The sequence below is a fragment of the Hermetia illucens genome, chromosome 4, assembly GCF_905115235.1.
Source record: "Hermetia illucens chromosome 4, iHerIll2.2.curated.20191125, whole genome shotgun sequence".
Classification (NCBI taxonomy): Eukaryota; Metazoa; Arthropoda; class Insecta; order Diptera; family Stratiomyidae; genus Hermetia; species Hermetia illucens.
This window is the reverse complement of record NC_051852.1, coordinates 83,711,499-83,726,425: the sequence shown is the minus strand read 5'-3', so window position 1 is coordinate 83,726,425 and position 14,927 is coordinate 83,711,499. Positions and strand designations below refer to the sequence as shown.

General features: G+C 43.0%; 1 protein-coding gene across 2 annotated transcripts in view; it reads right to left on the bottom strand.

Moving 5' to 3' along the window:
• LOC119655068 (gustatory receptor 68a-like) overlaps window positions 1-1,168 on the bottom strand; it is a 224,158-nt gene extending 222,990 nt beyond the window's left edge. Inside the window, exon 1 of one of the 2 annotated variants that reach the window (XM_038060762.1) lies at window positions 626-1,168. In XM_038060762.1, coding sequence (XP_037916690.1) covers window positions 626-1,123 — 498 coding nt within the window. In that variant the 5' untranslated portion in view covers window positions 1,124-1,168. The other variant, XM_038060764.1, reaches the window with a different exon arrangement.
• Window positions 1,169-14,927: the final 13,759 nt, after the last annotated feature.

The following is a 14,927-nucleotide window of genomic DNA, read 5'->3' as shown; positions in this document are numbered from 1 at the left end:
TATTTAGAGGACGTTGGTTTTCTTATATTGTAGAGCTCAGATAGGATACAGAAAATTGAAAATGGAATGACCAAATTGATAAAAAAGATATTTCAGTTATTTCTTTGAGCCGAATTGGCAAAGAGATTAATTGAAATATCTTATGATTCGCATATCGTGAAGCTGGCGAATATTACACCCTCCTAAATGTTTCAAACTTCTGAAAATGTACCTCGTTTTTTATGTTTCCTGATGAAGCTGCCAAGGATGTCATATAAATTAAGTTCAAAGAAATCCAGAGAGTATAGCGAATTAGCGCTTCTATTCTGAATCCCAGCTCCCATAGGGTAGATATGACGAAAACATCTTTCGTTATGGTATACGAACTAAACGCTACACAAATCAGGGCGACCAAGCCGTAACATGAATTTAAATGTTGGATTATTTCACACAAACTAGAATGTCTACTGATCAACTTAACCAATTCTTTTGTACTATGGCCCGTTTCACGCACTCTGCATCCAAGTTCATTATTGATATACTTCAGCCGTGAAAATGTTATCGTGCAAACACGATTAATAAATGATATGTTCAAGTTACAATAAACCATTTGCATAGAATATGCAGAGTTAAATACGAAAGTTACCAGATCCGGTGCTGCAATTCGAAACCCAGTCACATAGGCAGTTATCAAATTGACGAAGGTAGCGACCACCTCTAAAATCATGAGATTTCTATACTTGCTCTCAATTTTTTGTTCACCAATTCTGTTTGCTTCGTCCACAGTATCAATAAGTCCTTTTAGTATTTGGAGTTGACACTTTGTATTGAGGCCACAATTGAATGCAATTGCAATTGAAGCAATTACACTAAGCGATGTATCCATTAATTGATTAATGTTTCTTGTGTGGGATCGCGTATACCATCGGCTGATGATTCTGCTTTCCCCTAATATTAGGAATAAAATTGAAAACCCGGCTAATGCGACTGCACTTAGCACTAAATGCATGTAGATCTTCGCCCACTTCGGTTGAAAGATTCGAGCTTCGCGACATACATATATAAACCACGGAAACACACCCAGAACTTGCAATATGGAAATAACTAAAGAAAGTTCTTTTAGAGAATTGTTGGGGTCAATCATTTTACATGAAAACGGTTCGTCAATTATAACAACCACATTCCTAGTTCCGCGAAGTTTGTCCGTAAAATTAATCTCATAAAATGTTCAGTATAATTGATAATTTTCTCAATGGTTTTGCATAACAATTTTTACTCAATTAATTTTCTAATGGAAGCGAAACGGAGGCGGCATCGATTAGACCGAATGCACTTTCTTTTAAATAATATTTTCTTTTTCTATTTTAGAATATTAGATTAATAGTTTTCGTTGGATGTGAGCACTCATCTAAGAAATAGCGACTTCGACTAACACACAGCTTCAGTGATTAGACGGGGACTGATTTTCATTCAGCCGTCTTAAGATGTTGATTAGTTATATTTTATCATTTGTTGTTTATTTTACGTTAATAGCGGTCAGAAGATCCGCCTTCGCGTTATTGGTTTGAGTAACTAAGGTCATCTACAACGGAAAAATTACTAAGCTGACTAAAATCAGCACTGGCAGTACCAGTAGAAGGGTGAAGAATAAATTGCAGATTTACCTGAACTATGTCAGTGCAATGACCAGTGCCCAGTTATGCTCGACGTGTTCAGTAGCGAAGGCGAAAGAATATTGAGGTGAAAATTGAGAGTTACCAGATAAAGGGGGTTTCATTAAATGCTATTTGGCTTTGCATGTTACTGAACCCCCTGTCATTGCTTGTGTATGATGATAGATGGTACGGCTTATTAAATATGGCCTATGTGTTAAGTATGAGATATGTATGAATGTATGATGTATAGTACCTACATAGTACCAAGTTTTACTGACGACCTTAGGAGTCCGTTGAGAACAGTAGAGAAGTTCAATCTTGATAATTAGATGGAATTTGGTGCAATGTAGAATGCAAATCGTCTGCAAAGGACATATCGTTGGAGACATCGAAACACAAGCTATGACCGAGAAAAACTTCCACAAGTACCTAGGAATTCCACAAGGCACCCATGCTCGATCTGGTGGATGCTCTGCTGTTCAAATTCCCGTGGTGACTGAAGCTAGTCCTGAAATTGCATCTCTCGGAGAAGAATAATTAGCGCACAGAATGTATTCATCATCATCATCAACGGCGCAACAACCGGTATCCGGTCTAGGCCTGCCTTAATAAGGAACTCCAGTCATCTCGGTTTTGCGCCGAGGTCCACCAATTCGATATCCCTAAAAGCTGTCTGGCGTCCTGACCTACGCCATCGCTCCATCTTAGGCAGGGTCTGCCTCGTCTTCTTTTTCAACCATAGATATTGTCCTTATAGATTTTCCGGGTGGGATCATCCTCATCCATACGGATTAAGTGACCCGCCCACCGTAGCCTATTGAACCGGATTTTATCCACAACCGGAATGGTATCGCTCATAGATTTCGTCATCGCGTAGGCTACGGAATCGTCGATCCCCATGTAGGGGGCCAAAAATTCTTCGGAGGATTCTTCTCTCGAACGCTGCCAAGAGTTCACAATTTTTCTGGCTAAGAACCCAAGTTTCCGAGGAATACATGAGGACCGACAAGATCATGGTCTTGTACAGTAAGAGCTTTGACCCTATGGTGAGACGTTTCGAGCGGAACAGTTTTTGTAAGCTGAAATAGGCTCTGTTGGCTGACAACAACCGTGCGCGGATTTCATCATCGTAGTTATTATCGGTTGTGATTTTCGACCCTAGATAGAGGAAATTATTAACGGTCTCAAAGTTGCATTCTCCTATTTTTATTCTTCCCGTTTGACCAGTGCGTTTTGATGTTGTTGGTTGGTTGGTTTTCGGTGCTGACGTTGCCACCATATATTTTGTCTTGCCTTCATTGATGTGCAACCCAAGATCTCGCGCCAATTGTAGTAGTTAGTGGACTTAAAGAGGATCGTACCTCTTGGATTTACCTCAGCATAACGAAATGTATTCGCTGTTCCTTTACTGGTGTTGGCACAGTAGGGTTAACAGCATTCAAAATTTATTTGGAATGTTGTTCATTCGACTGTCAGATTCCATCACCGGTGTTCTCGGTGGCGGAATAGGCTTGAAAATGGAATGTGAAATATAATTGAAGTAAAAAAGTTGAGTTAACAGTGAATTTTCAGTCAAGCTAAACGAATTATTGAAAAGTTGAAAAATTTAACTTTGAGAGAGTCTCGCTAATTATTTCTTAACTTTGAGAGAGTCTCGCCAATCATTCCTTAACTTTATATCAATAAAATTATTTAAGCTGTGATTTTTAAGTTTGTTTTAAAATGTCAAGGCTCTGAATTGGAAGCAGTTGCTAACGATATTCATATCCAATATTTGGAAGAATTAAAAACAATCAAGTCGTATCAAGACAAACAAAAAGTAAAAGTAACGGATCTTCGCACAGTCCTAAGACTCCGCCACCGTTGTTGCAATTCTAACTCGCGGCAGCGAACCCATCATTTACCACGTATCCAGGCCCATTCGGAGAGCCGGCACATCAGAAGTCCAACGAGCGCGATCACTTTTCAACATTCGCAGCAGCAACCCAGACAACGAACGAGTATTTGGCAACCGCGGCCTCTAACTAGTATAAGGCCACAACTGACTTCATCTCAACAGTTATCACAGCATCATTCGCGGTCACAGTTCGCTCCGAAACTTCGAAGCGAACAGATGTGCGACGGAGATTAAAAATACAGTGCAAGGTGATTTATTCAAGTCACCAGTTGAGTCAGGCAAAAATTAAAGTTGAAAGTGGAAAGTGAAATACACAGTGATAGCCAAAATATCCAAAGGAAGTACCGTTCTGGTAGCATTATACAGTGCATCTCAAAATTGTTGAGACACTGTATACTACAGTGCAAATTGACAACCTTTTTATTTGTTTTTCAGTGAATTGACATCAACAAAGGACGGGCTTGGGGACAGAATGTCCGCCAAGAGGACGAAGCTGATCCTGCCGGACGAAATTTCGTCCGAGGAAGAAGGAGCAACGGGCCCTACAACAAAGATGGAAGCAGATTCGAGCCTGCTCATCAGGATTGCGGAGCTCGAGCAAGAAAAGGCCGACATGGCCCAACAGTTGGAGTGCCAGTTGGCGCTCATCAAGGAGCTGCAGCAGGAGATGGCGGAAATAAAAGCAGCCAACATGGCCGGGAGGCAGCCGGTCCATCAGCAAGAACAACAACAGCAGCAGCTAACCAAGCAACAAAGACAACAACAGCAGGAGCAGAGGAAGCAGCAGCGACAACAGCAGCAGCAGCAGCAACGACAGGAACAGCAAAATGAAGAAGATGACGGCATGTGCCCGGAGGTCATCATCGAGGAGGAGGAAGGAGACCCCTTCAACTTCGTCGTCCGAAAAAAGAAATCAGCAAATTGGACTAAGGTTAGTGCCACCGTTGTTAGTGCCCCACCAACCACCCCAAAATCCTCTCCCCAAGCAGCCACTCCTAAGAAACCCAAAATTCCCCCGATAACTGGGTACAGGCTAAATGTACCGCAGTTCCTACGACTTATTAAAGAGAAAGGGTTGAAAGCAACCCTGAAGAACACGAGGGCTGACAAGACCCTCATCTTCGCCGAGACGGTAGAAGACCATGCTGCAATTTTCGCTCTCATAAGAGAGAAAGGGCTTCACGCCACCACCAGCACCCCACCGACCCTTAGAACAAAGTCGCTGGTTATTCGCGGTCTCCACAGGGAGACAGACCCAGCAGACATATTGCGGGAAATCAATGAAGATTACCCGCAATTAAAAGTGAAAACTGTGGCCAATCTAATTACGCGTGCAGATAAGCTTCTGCACAGCCAGAACCCGGCACTCCCGATGAGGTCACAATCGGGACTTTTCATAGCCACCTTCGAGCCCTCCCAAGAGCTCAGTGAAGTATTGAAAATTAAGTATATACTTCACCAGAAGATTTCGCTTGAGAAAGTCAAGCCAATTGAAGAAGTGCAGTGCTACAACTGCCAGAACTTCGGGCACATTGCCCCTAACTGCTCCATTGTGCACAGGTGCGTGAAGTGCGCAAAGAAACACGTTCGCGGGGAATGCCCCACACCATCGGCGGAGGCGCCGCATTGCTGCAATTGCGGCCAGTCCGGACATCCTGCCAACTACCGCGGATGCCCGGCATACAAAGATATGGTTGCCAGAAGGGAAGCTGGCAGGGCGCGAAAAAATGCTGAAACGGCGAGGACCAAGCAAACGGTGACACAGATGTCACAAAGCTTGTCCCGGCCAGGTGTATCGTACGCCCAAGCAGCTAGGAATACTCTTCCTAGAGCTGCACCTCAAGCTCCACAAGGCAACAAACTGGCCTTCAAGAACTTGGTCGAAAGCCTCGCTTCCGCCCAAACGAATGAGCAACGGCAGATTGCCGCAATCCAATTATTAATGAACTTATGGAGTTAAATATAGTCACATTTAACTCCGCGTCCCTGGTCTCACACGCCCAACGTGCCACTGCCCAAGCGTTGGTTGATACTCTGAAAGCAGACATATTCTGCGTTTCGGAAACCCACCTAAACCACAGACATAATGTCAATTTCACCGGATATACCACTATTCGGCATAACAGCAACACGGGCGCTGCCCTTCTAGTCAAAAAAGACTACCATTTTGAGGAAGTCGTCATCGAGGGCTTACTAGTCTGTTCCGCTGCAGCGGCAATAGTTAAAACTACCGATAATAAACGGATTTTGGTAGTTTCCGTTTATTTCAAATACAATTCCCCAAGTGAGCAACTGGGCCATGACTTAAAAGTCTTGGGCGATCTCCAGTTAAAATCCAAATATCTTATCTTCGGTGGCGACTTTAACTCACGGCACAAATCCTGGGGCGATAAGGCAGAAAATTTAAATGGGAAAACCCTGTATAACTGGATCCACGACCCTTTCACGCCAGCCAACCTTGAGGTGGTCTCGCCGGATTCGCCGACAAGACCCGCTAGTCAATCCATCATTGACTTTTTCCTGCTGTCTGATGAAACCAAGCAAAGTTTTCAGGTAACTTCCTGTAAAACCTTGCCAGGTATGTCCGACCATTTTGCAGTTGAACTCAAAATGGCCTCAACTTCACAACTGCAGAAGCGAGTTAAGATAACCATCAGGTCATTCGCCCACACTGATTGGGACAAATTCAAGTCAGATATAGCACCAAGGCTGAACTTGAAGAAACTCGCTACAGATCGCAATCTGTCGGACAAAGAAATCGACGAAGCAATCATTTTGGCCACGGACGCCATCAATACTGCTACACGCAGAAATACCAGGCTTATCAAAGTCGATGAGTTTGTATACAACAAACTCCCGCATGATATCATGCTACATATGAAGGTCAGACAGATTTGGCGCAGGAACCTCAAGCGCAACTTCCATAAAAATGGAAATAAAGTTAATGCTGAATACAAAGCATTGCTCTCCCGGATTAATTGCCTGAGTACAATTATCCGGGAAATGGTGGCGCAATTCCGCAATAAAGAATTAACCCGTAATCTCGCAGATATTAAACCCGGGCCAGATATGTTTCAACATATAAATAGGCTAGCGGGGAAAAATAAGTCCCGTAATTTCGTTCTTACCAGGAACAAGGAACCAATCTGCGGAGACGCCAGAAAGGCGCAAGTCCTTGCGGAATCATTTGAGTCTCAGCTCAATACCCCTCCGCCTCAAAGTAACCCGGCAATAGTGTCGATGGTTGAAACAACTATCGCCGACTTTGTCTCTAGGCATTCAAATAGATTAGTAACATTCTCCCAAACGAACTCCTCCGTAAAACCAACGGATTCGCAACAATTTCTGAGTTTATCACAGCTCACCGCCTTGACCTCAAACCTAAACGGTAAAAAATCAGCCGGACCTGACGAAATTCCTAATTACGTAATTAGGCAACTTCCCCGAGTCTCCATCAAATTTTTGCTGGCAGTATTTAATAACTGCATAAATAATGGCTATTTTCCCACCAGCTGGAAAGTAGCTAAAATAATTGCGATCCGGAAAAAAGGCTTCTCTACTGAGCCTAACAACTTTAGACCCGTTTCATTATTATCCAATTTAGGCAAACTCTTTGAGAGAGCATGGACAATCGGGCTAGTCCAATATTGCAACCTCAAAGAGATTATACCGAACCATCAGTTCGGGTTCCGCAGCAAGCACGGAACTCAACATGCACTTAGCTACCTTCACGACACCGTCGTAGCAAGACTTAACGTCAATAATAAACCGACCGTAGCATGTGCATTAGACTTAGAAAAGGCCTTTGACTCCGTATGGGTAAACGGACTAATCTACAAACTGATAGATCTTGAGTTCCCAATTCCGATCATTAGAATTGCACTAAGCTTTTTCGAAGATAGGTATTTCTACGTCAGTGTGGGGAATGAATTCTCCGATCTCTTGTCGGTAACATCGGGAGTACCGCAAGGATCCATTTCTGGACCCACCTTTTATAATATCTTCACGGCTGACGTCCCAACTCCTGAGACCGGCACCGAACTCATTCAATATGCCGATGATACACTCATCTTCGCTTCAAGCCTCCACCCCAACAGGGCAGCCAAAGCGGTCGAGAGGTATTTGAAAGACCTTGGCAAATATTACCTGGCATGGGGCATTAAGATTAATGAGGCCAAAACACAATTCTGCACCTTCCGGAGGAAAGCTAGATACCTAGGTTCTAGAGGAATCCATAGAAAAGCTACACGCTTGAAAATGAAGATCGGAAACACTATAGTGAGCAATTCCCAGACCATCAAGTACTTAGGAGTTAAACTTCACGAACTCCTTAAGTTCAAGCCACATCTTGAGCTCGCTATCGGTAAGGCACGCGGTGCATTCAGTAGGATCTACTTTCTTCTTCGAAAGAAGGTAGGACTCAGCACCAAGGCCAAACTGACTCTCTACAAGACCCTGATCAGACCCATTATCTGCTATGGAGCGCCCACGTGGATCACTTGCTCCACCCGAACCATGTCCAAATGTGAGGCATTCGAACGCCGGATATTAAGATACTGCACTGGTCTTTCCTATAATTGGAAAACCAAGAAGGTTGGAAAAAACGCCGAGGTATATCGGCGCGCCAAGGTACAACCTCTTCGAGAATTCGTTCTCAACTTGGTGGAACGGTTCTTCGAAAGAACGGAGAACCATCCAAATCCACTAATCCGGCAACTCTACCAACAGGGTAGCACCTTCCCATTGGCCAACTACCTAAGGCCCTGCCAAATAGTGAGCGAAGCTCTTAAACCCGCCATCCTTTCCCTATATGATTCTCCCTGCCTGGTAGGGGTACATCGAGGCTAAGCACAAGATATGTAATGTGCTATTGTATATAGTAGGTTAAGTATTTATTGTTAGATTATAATAATAATAATCGTTGGCGCAACAATCCATATTGGATCTAGGCCTTGAAGTGTGTTAGAGCACTTCATTCAAGACCGTAACGGTACACCACAGTATACTGTGGGAGGCAATGTGGTCAGCATTGCGCTCGCCCGAGATTATTACCCTGATTTGACTCAGGTACTCATTCACAGCTGAGTCGACTGGTGTCCGACATCCAATCACGATAACAAATTCCTCTGCCCCCAGTGAGATTTGAACCGCGACCTTCCGCTACGACAGCCCAGCGCTCTAACCACTTAAGCCATCCGGACACACTTATTGTTAGATTAAGTTAGATTAAGTTTAGACTTAGTTAGTTTTAAGTATTTTAAGTAAGTAAGTAATGCCTTCTGGCGCTTTTAGTGCAAGCGCAGTCTTTTAAATAGTTCAGTTGAATACAAATAATTGTGAAGATATATGTATTAAAATTAATACAAGTAAAGTAATAATTTACACAGAAGGTCGGGTAGGCCAAACAATTGTAATAGCCACCCATTGAAATAAAGTTAAGTTAGTTAAGCTTAATATCTAAGCTAGAAAGTAATTAATAATGTATTAGAAGTAAGTCACTATGGTAAATAAAAAAACTTAAAAACTTAAAAAAACTTCGCGGTCACAGATGCAAAAAAAGCCCCCATCTCATCAACAGCAATCAGTTGTGTCGATTGGAAATTTAGTTGGGTCGCTGTTGACGACGTCGGCAAATGGTTTCAAATGGTTTCTCAGTCAATCTCCAAAATCTCCCGAAGAATAAAGGAGCTTGTTCGAATTATTAACATATTTAAAAAAAACTAATCTTAATAACCATCATAAAATCGCCGCAAGAGACGGCATTGATATTCTTTGGATTTCCGCTCTTTTGGCGAGTTTTCGTTTTAGTCTGCGCATCAGGCGTCCGCTTCGGGGTGCGTCGGTGGTGTCTCTTTTTCTTTCGAACGGGTCATTTGTGGGTGCGTTCTACCGTAGTCAGAATAGGGCCTTTTAGATTTCGGTACAGCCGCGTCTTCAACAACACACCCGTCGTTAACTTGGCTTTTGTTATGTCGATTGACAATAAAGACGCGGCAGGCCCATCGGGCCCTCAGGTGACCGCCGTCGCTTTGCGCGTCCCTCCTTTTTGGCGACGAAATCCGGAGCTGTAGTTCGTCCATCTGGAGGCGTAATTCCGGATGTTCGGAATCACAGCAGACGCGACTAAGTTTAATTATGCCATTATGGCCCATTAAGCGCCTGTCGGTAAGTGAGTCAGCTAAACTGGATCATTTACTGGCAAGTTAGACGCTGGGCGATCAAATTCCCAGCCAATTGCTTCGCGAAATGAGGTAATTGGGTGGGAGCAAGATCGACGACGATCTGTTGAAGTCGCTCTGACTGCGACGACTTGCGGAGAGCACCCAGGCGGTCCTCGCGTGGGTCTCCGGTTCTTTGGAGGCGCTGGCAGCTGCGGCTGACAAGGTGCATGAAGTGCACACGGGTCCCACGGTAGCGGCCGTTCAGCAGACTTCAGATGAATTAGGCGAGCTGAAGTGGGAGATGGCCGCTGTTTTGGCAGCATGGCTGCACGCTCAGCGTTCAGGCAGCAGGTCGCGAGCTCGCTCGCGGTCTACTGCCCAAAAAGGGCGATGGAGTAGCAGGTCGTCAGGACAACCTACGGGCCGACGCATTTGTTGGTGCTAAATCCAAATGCAGAATGCATCATCCAAATTCTGAAGTGGAACGGATAAATCCACCTTGTGACATTGGAAGCAGTGGCGCGGTTGACGTTCAGGCACAACATCACCGAGCGAGTTCCTTGCATGCGGCTCTTTGAAAAGCAGATTGTGAGTTGACCCAACTTAACTCGAAGAATCGATCCATCAATTCTTGGAGCGGGATGAAGTTAGACCAGGAGCGAATCAATGAATTGAAGTCGAAGGCACTGTACGGTAAACACGTGAATTGTCTCAGGCAGCCGTTTGTTAATCTATATTTAGTGAACAGATGCCCGTGTGCTGGGCCGTTCTTTGCTAAGATGGAAGAATTTATTTGCGCCATTCAGGATGCCGTGTTCGCCCCTCGAGTTTATCAAAATCTCATAATGAAATAACGGGTGGAAAATGGTTAAGGTCGAATGAGTCGTTCGCCATTAGAGACGTGGATCCATCTGATTTCTGGGTGTGCCCTTACGCACCCCCCTTGCAGGATACGATCAAGCGTAAACCTTGCATACAAGAATAGACTGATCATGAGAATATGTCTGCTTTAGCGATATGAACAGCAAGCAATACTCGATAGCTCTGCTTGCAGCATGTATTAGGATCGGCAAGTTTTAACTGATCGCCATATACTGCTAACAAGCTCTACGCGCTGTTTATTACCATGTATATAATTGATGCTGCTTTCGGCCATAATAGCAACATTGCGTAAAAATACGTGGAGAACAAAGTGAACTATGTGCCACTGGCTCGTGAAATCGGGAGGGTAGTTGTAGTTCTCATAACATTGTCGGCTATAGATTCGTAGTTATATTTCTTGCGGATTCCTTAGTGGTCTTCAGACTCTCGCACGGTCTGGTTCACACCATGCAACATTCTGCAAACATAATGCGGGGAGTTCTCAACGGATTTTCCCTCTACCCGACCACTACCACCAAAGTCCCTCTATTTTTTAAATAAGCGGGACCGCCCGAGCCTAACCATTTAACACATACTGCTAGTTCTAGGTAAAATCCAGCATCTGCCCCTCGATAATGATAATAATCGCCGGCTCAACAATCTAATTTTGGATCTAGGTCATTAAGGGTTTAGGCCACTGCATCGGCCTAATAAATATTTATTTTTTTTAATTTTTTTTCAGCACGACAATGAAGTGAAAGTTCTAACAAAGGTGCTTAATGCAAAATATAGTAATTTAATTATTTTCTTTGAAAGCAATGCAAAAGGAAATGACGGCTAAATAGCTTTTCTTCGATGACGCTTTCTCATTTGACGGTTCCGCAGTAGAACCCAATTCACCTACAATTTTTACTTCTTCTTTTTCTTCAGCCATTTTCCCGTTCACAAGCCGGGTCGGCTCTTCATGATCGGTTTCGCCATTTGCCTCTATCGAATGCATTATATGGGTGCAATCTTGAGGCTTTTAAATCCCCATCCAGCATACCAAGCCACCGTTGTTTCGGCCGGCCTTTGGGTCGTTTACCATCGACTTCAATGTTCAGACCAATCTTGGCAAGTGGCAAGGTCGACCTGTCTGTGGTGAATACACGGTGAAGAAGTGAATAGTGCGATCAGCTCATATAATGGTGAGCATCATCAGCCGATCATCAAATCGTTCCACTTCTTTAATGACATCACGGAAACCCTCTGAGATGGCAATGCCAACACCATATTGAGCGTGTGGGCTACCGAAATAGAGACGTTTATAGCCATTTTTACCGCGTTCGCGTTCAATGTCGCAGCTTTTGGCACCAGACCATCGGGTTTCTTACAGAGCGCAGATATCAATGCGCCTTTTCCGAAGGGCGCTTGCGAGTTCCTTGGTCTTTTCAGTTTGGGTACCAACATTTAGCGTGCAGACACGTATTTGTTTTGTTCGTTGTGTTCGGACTAACTTCCTTACGTCCTGACGCCGTCCATGAGTCAAGAACCCTTGCCCATTTCTCGACAGGACCGGGGCCCGTCCTGCCGCCTCGACTGTGGTGGACGCCCTAGCATTTCTCCGAGGCTTGTGACTCAATCCGATCATCATGTTTGTAACGACATTGTATGCATTTGCTTAGTCGACCTGTCGCGGGAACTGTCATCAAGAGAGATCAGGTAGGATTTAGCATAGTTGAATAACTCCAACTATATTCTATATGTCCCTGATGTCAGCATTTTATTTTTGTTTTACTGAGGATAGTACAGAGTCCTCCTTTACCTGGGCTTGGGAACAGCATACTATGTTAACAGCAGCTACAATTTGTACTTGACGGCGAACAAAGAAATTTTTTTTGAGTATATACATACGGGTACAATTATCCACATACGTCGTTGGTCGAAACCATGACACTGACCAGTGAAGGATGTATATGATACTAAAATCCCCATACGAGGTATTTGCTAGTATTTTTTTGAGATTTTAATGTCATTATTACGTTTTTTCCGCCTTGTCCGAATTTAAATTATATATGTCAAAACAGAGTTTCTTTTGTTATTCACCCTCATTCTTTTTCGTCCATTCCCTTTGCCCTGTAGCCAACAGACTGTACGTTACATTCCCGTTAAGAAAAAACACACATACAACTATTTTTACCCCCTTTCTGAACACTAATGTATTTCGTACGAAGTATCCATATTTCAATTTCAAAGGTACGCAATATATCGAAAAATCCTATGTATTCATGCAGAATATAATAGTAAATATACAGTCAAAATTTCAAGCCAATCGGTTAAGATTGTTCGGTTTATGAGTTGGGTCAACTAGAAAAATGTACTTTGGAGAAAACGCATCTGAAGTGTTCGGTATGTTCTTCAACTCTACTTCAAACTTCGCTTTACCAAACTCTCTCGGGCAATGAAAACATCACCATCAACTACTATTTGGAACATTTAGATGGAAACATTATGTATGGAAAACCTTGGATACAGTTGAATTCAGTATTTTTAAATGTTAATGTTGTCTTTAAAAAACGTATCAATTTCAAAGACGATCTCACCTCACAGTACAAAAACAATCCCTCTCGGACTGACTATAAGAAAATAACAACTCACCTCTTCAGAAATGCTTCCGCAATAATAAGATAATGTTCCGGACACGATGGATAACATCACACACCACGAAATTGATAACACAAAAAGTTCAATCTTAAAATTGGTCTCCTGAGCATTGAAATAAAACACAATCAAAAGGTAGCATTGATTTAAAATTGACAGGAACACGAAGGACATATGGAAGAGGATAATGATTCCACTGGACTCATTGAATTCGTAGCAACTCCTCCTTAGTTTATAGTAGAGTCCAAAAAGATCTGGTAAGTTGCGTGCACCGTACTTTGCGTCGGTCTGCCACATCACATTCATCTGAATTCGTTTGTTCAGAAACTTGAATCTGCCAAAAATTCCTTGAGCAACGATAGTCAAGAACATAATGTAGAAGCTGACAATGAGAATTTGGAGAGCGTAGACGCATAGAAGGATAATTCGGTTCCGAAGAATCACACGTTTCCTAATGACTTTTTCATAGGCATACAAAAGCAACCAACAATAGATAACAAGGCACACAGCAAATAATTTGTATCTTTTCTGTGACATTTTGAAGCGAATGTTCAAGTTATCCAGGATTTCTTTATCGATTTCTAAAATACTGTTTATGACTCCAATGATATTGTTGTAATTCTTAACACAAAACACTACAACGCAGCAATACGATATTATACTTGTATATTTTTCGGTCAGTTGGTGGACATTGTCAATATAACTTCCTGTCGGTAGCATGAGATACATCCGAGCATTACGAACCATGTCCATACCGTACCAAATCGAAATAACCGTGATGAAGCTCGCTACCGAAATTGAATACAGCCAACTGAATTTAACGATTTCTACCCGATTTGAATGCTTTTGATAGACGAACCAAGGAATCGTACCAAGAATCCGGGGCAGAAATAATAATGCTTGAACATCTTCCAAAAAAAGCATTGTAGGATTAACACTCTTGTCAAAGCAACGAGCTCAGCAGCACTTGAAAATGAGGTACAATGTTTCTAAAAAACGACGACCAATTAGTTAATGGAAAAAAGTTTCGCAATAATCATGTACTACATGTTAACTTTTTGTTCAACTGCAATTTAGAAAGAACCTCATTTTAGCAAATAGATTAATGGACAACTTGTAGGTACACATTTGATAATAGTGGTACTAGTGAGCTTTATTAATTTATGATGGGTTGAACAAATAACAATTATGTAGATTTGGGAAAACATATTTCACAAGATAAACCTATGCCTGCTAGACAAGGAGCTTTTTTCATGTTGGATGCTCAGATGGCTGCAGTGACACTGGTATTTTACGGAAACTCAGTGTAAAGTGACGTCTGTCTTGAGTTCGTAAAGCGATGAAATGCATACAGGGTCTTTCCCTAGTGTTAACTGCTGCTGGAGTCAAAGGGTAGTATAGATTCCAGGGCAAAACGTGGATTCGTACCCACGATGGAGCATAAAACCTTGGAAACGTCTGCTGAACCAACACCAATAGCTCTACTACCAAACCCTGTCTCCACCTCCACGTGGTGATCGCTAGGAGTTCTTTCTTAATGAAAAACTTCAGATGGAGAAGGATAAAGGCGAATCTCCCGCGCCTAAAAACGGGACAAATTGTACCACCTGGTCTTCCAGGTTGGAGGCTGGGTAGGGCTGACAACCCTACACGGAAAACCGAAGTTAGGAAGCCACGGAAGGAGCCTCGGACAAGATGGATTTTACAACGACGAACCCGGCACCGAAAACGGAA